Source organism: Trachypithecus francoisi, unplaced genomic scaffold, assembly GCF_009764315.1.
Source record: "Trachypithecus francoisi isolate TF-2019V2 unplaced genomic scaffold, Tfra_2.0 Contig01051, whole genome shotgun sequence".
In the NCBI taxonomy this organism is placed as follows: domain Eukaryota; kingdom Metazoa; phylum Chordata; class Mammalia; order Primates; family Cercopithecidae; genus Trachypithecus; species Trachypithecus francoisi.
In genome coordinates, this window is record NW_022681101.1 from 4,347 (window position 1) to 12,539 (window position 8,193).

General features: G+C 52.4%; 1 protein-coding gene and 1 pseudogene across 1 annotated transcript; one reads left to right on the forward strand and one right to left on the reverse strand.

Annotated features, from left to right (window-relative positions):
* Positions 1-2,795: 2,795 nt before the first annotated feature.
* On the forward strand, positions 2,796-4,548 carry LOC117090628 (annotated as a pseudogene).
* A 1,086-nt stretch (positions 4,549-5,634) lies between these two features.
* On the reverse strand, positions 5,635-7,190 carry DUX4 (double homeobox 4). The gene has a single exon (XM_033223035.1). It carries the CDS (start codon positions 7,066-7,068, stop codon positions 5,788-5,790), a length of 1,281 nt encoding a protein of 426 aa, XP_033078926.1. The 5' UTR covers positions 7,069-7,190; the 3' UTR covers positions 5,635-5,787.
* Positions 7,191-8,193: the final 1,003 nt, after the last annotated feature.

The window sequence follows — 8,193 nt, forward strand, 5'->3', positions numbered from 1 at the left end:
CCTTGGTGGGAAGGTAAGATTGTACAATCACTTTAGAAATGTTTGTTATAAACTGAAGTATACACTAACCCTATTGACTTTTGTGTGAATGCAAGAACATTTGTTACACCTTTTCTGATTATAAAAAATTGAAATCAACAGTCTTAAAAGGAGCCAAGACTCAGGGTGCATCAGGACAGAGAAGTGGGAACTGTGGGAAAACAGGGGTATTGAGCACAGTAGCTGGGAAACGGCATGGGGTCTGAGAACCACAAGAGACTTTTGGAATCTGAATTTGCCAACTGAGTGTGAGAACTATGTGACACTTTCCATCCTGGGTGCCTGGCTGCTGGTGAGCTTTTCACATGAGATAGTGAGTTCATTTGTGGAGGTTTTGAAGTTGATTTAAGCTTCCCAAAGAGCTGGAAATACGGATATGAAATTAGAAGAAGTTGGATCATATTATATATATACATATATTTATATATAATCATATAATATATAATCATATAATATACATACATATAAAGATATCTTTAAAAGACAGGAAAGCAAAATACAAAACACTCTGAGTTGTGGCGAAGGAAGAATAAAATTTTAGTGGACAATCTAGAAAATGTAGAGGAATGGACTGGGCACAGTGGCTATACCTATAATCCGGCACTTTAGCAGGCAGATCATTTGAGGTCAGGAGTTCCAGACCAGCCTGGCCAACATGGTGAAACCCCTTCTACTAAAAATACAAAAATTAGCCAGGCCATGGTAGTGCATGCATTTAATCCAAAACTACGTGGGAGACTGAGTCAAGAGAATCATTTGAACCTGGGAGATGGAGGTTGCAGTGAGCTGAGATTGTGCCATTACAATCAAGCCTGGGTGACAGAGTGAGACTGTGTCCCAAAAGGAAAAAAAAAGGAAAGAAAAATGGAGAAGAAATGGATAAATTCCTGGAAACATATATCCTTCCAGGATCGAACCAAAAAGAAATTGAAATCCTGAGCAGACCAATAATGAGTAGTAAAATGAAATGTAACTTTTTAAAAAATCCCAATGAAATAAAGCCCAGAACCAAACAGGTTCACTGGAGAATTCTATGAGATGTACAACAAGGAAGTGGTAGTTATTTTACTGAAATCATGCCAAAAAATCAAAAAGAAGGGACTCATCCCTAATATCCTACAAAGCCAGTGTCACCCTGACACTAGAGCCAGGCAAGGACACAACAGAAATAGAAAATTACAGACTAATATCCCTGATGAACATAGATGCAAAATTCCTCAACTAAATGGTAGCACACTGGTCCAGCAGCACATCAAAAAGATAATGCACTACACTCAAGTGGATTTGATTCAAGGGATGCAAGATTGTTTTAACATCTGTAAGTCAATAAATATGATTCACCACATAACAGACTTTAAAACTAAAATCATATGATCATATCAATAGATGTGTAAAAAGTATTTGACAAAATACAGCATCTCTTCAGGATAAAAATTCTTACCATACTAGGCATACAAGGTGCATAACTAAAATATAGCTAAAAATAATAAAGGCCGTATATGACAAACCCACAGCCAACATCATACTGATTGGGTTCAATTTGAAAGCATTTTGCCTAAGAACTGGAATGGGACAAGGATGCCCACTGTCGACTCATTTAACACAGTACCAGAAGTCCTAGCAAAAGCAATCAGGTAGAAGAAATGAAGAGCATCCAAATTGGAAAAGAGAAAGTCTAACTTTCTCTGTTTGCCAATAAAATGGTCTTATACCTAGAAACCTTAAAGATACTCCAAAAACTCCTAGATTTCATGAATGATTTTACTAAAGTTTCAGGACTCAAAATCAATATATAAAAATCAGTACTTCTATACACCAATGATGATGAAGCTTAGAGCCAAATTAAGAACTCAAGGTCATACATAATAGCTACAAAAAATAAAATACCAAAAAAAAAAAAAAAAAACATTTATCAAGGAGGCACAAGATCTCTCCAAGGAGAACTACAAAACACTGATGAAAGAAATAGATGAGCCAAAAAAATGAAAAAACGTTCCACACTCATAGATTTGAATAATCAATATTGTTAAAATGACCATACTGACAAAAGTTTTCTACAGACTCAGTGCAGTTCCTATCAAATTATCAATATCATTCTTTAGAGAATTAGAAAAAAAATCCTAAAATTCAATCCTAAAGTCCTAAAACCAAGGCAATCCTAAGCAAAAAGAATACAATTGGAGGTATCACATTATACTACAAGGCTATAGTAAGCAAGACATCAGGGCCCTGATATAAAAAACAGACATATAGATCAATGGAACAAAATAGACACATAGAAATAAAGAAATGTACCTCAATCAACTGATCTTTGACAAAGTTAAGAAATCAAACACTGGGGAAAGGATACCCTATTCAATAAATGGTGCTGGGGTAATTGGAGAGCCACATGCAGAAAAAAACTGGACCCTTATCTCTCACCATATAAAAAAATTAACTCAAGGTGATTAAAGACTTAAATGTAAGAACTGAAACAATAATATCACAGAAGATAACCTAGGAGAAATCTTCTGGATATTGATCTAGGCAAAGAATTTATGACTAAGTCCTCAAAATGACAGCACATCAACTGCCTTAGACAAATGGGACTTAATTAGACTAAAAAGCTTCTGCACAGCAAAAGAAATAATCAACAGAGTAAACAGATACCCTACAGAATGAAAGAAAATATTTGCAAACAATGTATCTGATAAAAGGCTAACATTGAGAATCCACAAGGAACTCAAATAACTCAATTAAAAATAATACCATTAAATAAAAAGTTTAGGGCTGCCAGTGTGGCCTCCACCAACCGGGACGGAGCTCTGGATAAAGTATATGAGGAGATTGAAAAAGACTTAATTCTCCTGGGAGCTACAGCTATTGAAGACAAGCTACGGGATGGGGTTCCAGAAACCATTTCAAAACTTGCAAAAGCTGACATTAAGATCTGGGTGCTTACTGGAGACAAAAAGGAAACTGCTGAAAATATAGGATTTGCTTGTAAACTTCTGACTGAAGACACCACCATCTGTTATGGGGAAGATATTAATTCTCTTCTTCATGCAAGGATGGAAAACCAGAGGAATAGAGGTGGAGTCTATGCAAAGTTTGCACCTCCTATGCAGGAACCTTTTTTTCCACCCGGTGGAAACCGTGCGTTAATCATCACTGGTTCTTGGTTGAATGAAATGCTTCTCGAGAAAAAGACCAAGAGAAGTAAGATTCTGAAGCTGAAGTTCCCAAGAACAGAAGAAGAAAGACGGATGCGGACCCAAAGTAAAAGGAGGCTAGAAGCTAAGAAAGAGCAGCGGCAGAAAAACTGTGGACCTGGCCTGCGAGTGCAGCGCAGTCATCTGCTGCCGCGTCACCCCCAAGCAGAAGGCCATGGTGGTGGACCTGGTGAAGAGGTACAAGAAAGCCATCACGCTGGCCATCGGAGACGGGGCCAGTGATGTGAACATGATCAAAACTGCCCACATTGGCGTTGGAATAAGTGGACAAGAAGGAATGCAAGCTGTCATGTCGAGTGACGACGATTCCTTTGCTCAGTTCCGCTATCTGCAGAGGCTACTGCTGGTGCACGGCCGGTGGTCTTACATAAGGATGTGCAAGTTCCTACCATACTTCTTTTACAAAAACTTTGCCTTTACTTTGGTTCATTTCTGGTACTCCTTCTTCAGTGGCTACTCTGCACAGACTGCATACGAGGACTGGTTCATCACTCTCTACAACGGGCTATACTCCAGCCTGCCCGTGCTCCTCATGGGACTGCTCGACCAGGATGTGAGTGACAAACTGAGCCTCCGATTCCCTGGGTTACACATAGTGGGACAAAGAGACTTACTATTCACTATAAGAGATTCTTCGTAAGCTTGTTGCATGGGGTCCTAACATCGATGATCCTCTTCTTCATACCTCTTGGAGCTTATCTGCAAACCGTAGGGCAGGATGGAGAGGCACCTTCTGACTACCAGTCTTTTGCTGTCACCATTGCCTCTGCTCTTGTAATAACAGTCAATTTCCAGATTGGCTTGGATACTTCTTATTGGACTTTTGTGAATGCTTTTTCAATTTTTGGAACATTGCACTTTATTTTGGCATCATGTTTGACTTTCATAGTGCTGGAATATATGTTCTCTTTCCACCTACATTTCAATTTACAGGCACAGCTTCAAACGCTCTGAGACAGCCATACATTTGGTTAACTATAATCCTGACTGTTGCCGTGTGCTCACTGCCCGTCGTTGCCATCCGATTCCTGTCAATGACCATTTGGGCGTCAGAAAGTCATAAGATCCAGAAGCATCGCAAGCGGTTGAAGGCGGAGGAGCAGTGGCAGCGGAGGCAGCAGGTGTTCCGCCGGGCCGTGTCATCGCGGCGCTCGGCCTACGCCTTCTCGCCTTCTCGCACCAGCGGGGCTACGCGGACCTCATCTCGTCTGGGCGCAGCATCCGCAAGAAGCGCTCGCCGCTTGATGCCATCGTGGCTGATGGCACTGCGGAGTACAGGCGCACCGGGGACAGCTGATCCCTCACCCCAGGCCGGGACGCGGCCACAGAGCACATCTATTTTTTATGAAAGATTCTCAGGACTTCGTGTGTGTGTGTGAATTGCATTCGTCACAAAGATATTGAAGACAATAAATAACCTTTATAACAAACTCCTTGGGTTGGATTATTAAACAATAGCAGAGCCAAGAAATAGGACTTTTAAAAGTCCTATTATTCGGCTGGGCATGGTGGCTCATTTCTGTAATTCCAGCACTTTGGGAGGCTGAGGAGGGGAGATTACCTGAGGTCCAGAATCGAAGACCAGTCCAACCAACATGGTGAAACCGTGTCTCTACCATAAATTAAAAAATGAGCCGGGCTTGGTGTGGGGCACCTGTAATCCCAACTGTCTGACAGCCTGAAGCAGGAGAATCACCTGGGAGATGGAGGTTATAGTGAGCCAAGACCGTGCCACTGAACTCCAGCCTGGGTGACAGAGCAAGACTATGTCTTTTTTTTTTTTTTTTTTGAGACGGATTCTCGCTCTGTCATCCAGTCTGGAGAGCAGTGGCCAGATCTCAGCTCACTGCAAGCTCCGCCTCCCGGGTTTACGCCATTCTCCTGCCTCAGCCTCCCAAGTAGCTGGGACTACAGGCGCCCGCCACCTCGCCCGGCTAGTATTTTGTATTTTTTTAGTAGAGACGGGATTTCACCGTGTTAGCCAGGATGGTCTCGATCTCCTGACCCGGTGTTTGGCGGCATGGAGGTCTCCAGCCAGCAGCCCAGCGCAGAACGCTGTGGCGGCGGGGGCGGGGGTGGGGGTGGTGTGTGTGGGTGCGAGGGTGTGTGGTTGTGTGGGTGTGTTGGTGCGCGCGTGTGTGTGCGCGCGAGCGCGGGGTTGGGGAGTGGCGTGGGGGATCAAGCTGGGGTCGGGCGGTGGAAACGCGCGAGAGCTCTGCCGGGGCGGCTCCCGGGGCCCAGGCGGCTGCCCGCACACGCGCGCATGCGCAGTAGACGGCCCCCCTCCTGGAACCCGGGCGGGCTCTGGGACCCCGGGGAGGCTCAGTTCTCCTCGGGGTGGAGTCTCTGGCCGCCGCCGCCGCCGCCGCCGCCGCCGCGCCGCCGCCGCCGCCGCAGCCGCCAGGCCCAGACCCGGAAGGCAGGAATGCCAGGCTGGTCAGCCCGGAGGGGAAACAGGCCTCTCCACACCGAGGCAGGTGCTCTCCGCGAAAGGGAGGCCACCGCCCCGCCCCCGATCCCGTCCCGACCCGGCGTCCTAGAGCTCCTCCAGCAGGGCCCGGTATTCCTCCTCGCTGAGGAGTAGCGGTTCCAGCAAAGCGGGCTCTCCCACGTCCTGCAGCTCCGTCGGGGCCTCGCTTTCTAGGAAAGACCGCGCCTGCTGCAGAAACTCGGGAGTCTCCTCCAGGAGCTCATCCAGCAGGCTGGAGGGGAGTGCAGACGAGCGCCCAGGCTCCCGGAGCGGCGGGGAGGACGCCCGGATGTCTTGCAGCTGCTCCTGCGGCGCGGAGGCCTCCGGGGGCGCGGGCCCCGGAGGTGGAGCTGCCCCGACTGGGGCCTCCCACGCCGCCCTGGCGACCTGGGGCCCCTGGCCCCAGCCCCACCACGGACTCCCCTGGGACGTGGGCGGCGCAGGCACACCCTGGCCCTGCGGCTCAGCTGGAGCGGGCGCAGGCTGTCCCACCGAGCAAGGGCCCGGCAGGCTGTGGTGCTGCGGGTCCTGATCCCCCAGGCATTGGCTGGGGCGCGGGGGCCACCCCGGGGGAGTCTGAGGGTGGGAGAGCGCCCCTTCCGGGGTAGCCAGGGCAGCGAAAGGAAAATCCCAATCCCCGCCTGCCGGCGGGGGAAGGGAGAACCCTGCGGCCTGCGCAGCCTGGCTGGGCCGGAGAGGGGCGACGGCCCCTGCTCCCTGGCTCACGAAAGCCCCCTGTGGGAGAGTCCACGGCGCGCAGGGCGTGTGGGGTGCGGGAAGCCCCGTTCCCCACGCCCCGGTGTGGGTGAAGGCGACCGGCGAGGGAGCGGGGGGACACCCGCCGGGGGCCGCGTTGCACGGCCCGCCTGCGTGCGCCGCTGCCCTGCCACCCTGGCCTGGGTGCCTGGCCCTCCGGTTCTGAAACCAAATCTGAATCCGGGACTCCGGGAGGCCCGTCTCTCTGGCCAGTTCTTCCCGGGTGGCGATGCCCGGAAAGCGATCCTGCTGGAAGGCTCGCAGGAGCAGGGCGGTCTGGGACCGGGTGACGGCGGTCCGCTTTCGCCTGCCTTCTTGCGGGCCGCGCTTGCCCGGCCAGGGCCGAGATTCCCGCCGGTGCTGCCTCAGCTGGCGCGATCTCTCGTTCTGAAACCAAATCTGGACCCTGGGCTCCGGAATGCCGATGGCCTGGGCCAGCTCTTCCCTGGTGGCGATGCCCGGGTACGGGTTCCGCTCAAAGCAGGCTCGCAGGGCCTCCCTTTGGCTCGGGGTCCAAACGAGTCTCCTTCGCCGTCCCCGTCCTCGGGCTCCCGCCGGGAGGGCGCCGTCGGCAGGTGTCGGGAGAGCCATCGCGGGGAGGCCTGGCCGGAATTTCGCGGACAGACACGGGCAGAGAGAGGCCGGCGGGCTCCCGTGGCCCTGAGTCGGCCTGTGCACGGCGCGCAGGTCCAGCCAGGAGGCCGGCCCAGCCGGCCAGCGGCCCTTATAAAGGCACACAGGCTCCACCCCTTCTGGAATGCGGGGGCATGGGGGGGAGCCCTGGGTCAGCCCGCCCTGGGAAGCCGGAGACCACAGGGCCCAGGGCCCTGTGTCCTCGGTGGGGGTGGGGCCGGCGAAGCCCAGGAAGGGGGCATTGGGTGTGGGGGGGTCTGGGGTAGGGTGGCGGGGGGTGGGGGGTGGGACGGGGACCCGGCTTCGGGGACAGGCGCTCTGAGCCTCTCCAGCGATTCTGCGGGGCCTGGAAGCCGCTCTCGGGGCTCCGCGGGCGTCTCCAGCAGGGAGAAGCCAGCCTGGAAGGGTGGAGTGGGGCGTGAAAATGAACCTGCATGAGAGTCTTGAGACGGCCGGGCCCTCTCTCCTTGAAGGGGGACGTGCCCGTGCGTGTCGCCGTTGCCGTGAGGGTCTCACACACGCAGGCGTGTGGGTCGCGTTCACTTCCGCGCAGAAGAGCAGAGCGACACCCCGGAGGAAAGCTGCATCCCCGGCGTCACGGCCTGACGATGGATTCCTGCATCCTGCAAGAGGTGCGGAGTCGCCACTGTGGCCGCTCTGGAAGCCGGCGAGGAGAGCGGGGACACGGTGCTGGCGTTCCACGCCTCCCTGGAAGTTTCTGGGTCCCCGCAGGGCTCGGGAATCAAACAGCCAACCTGGTCAGGCTTTCGGGGGCCGGAGGGACGTGAGCAACCGGCCCCCTGGCAGACGGCGGAGCAACGTGGAATCCGAAATCACGCTTCAGTCGTCCTGAGTGTGGCCCCTGTGTGGACGGGGCTGCCCGCCTCGCGCTGCGGTGCAGGGCTCAGCCTGGGGACGGCAGGTCTGTAAACCATGAGGGTGCAAACCGGACGGCCACCCGAGTCTGGGTCTCTCTCGCCTTGGCAGACATGGCCCGTTCCTCGGGGTATGAGTGCCCCGCCGCCCGACGCGGCGGCTGTGGGCCCAGCCCTCTGCCCGCGCTGGGCGCTGGCCTTTTTCCCG

Coding starts and splice junctions, on each gene's coding strand:
- DUX4 (XM_033223035.1), bottom strand. CDS start 7,068: ATGGCTCTCCCGACACCTGCCGACGGCGCCCTCCCGGCGGGAGCCCGA.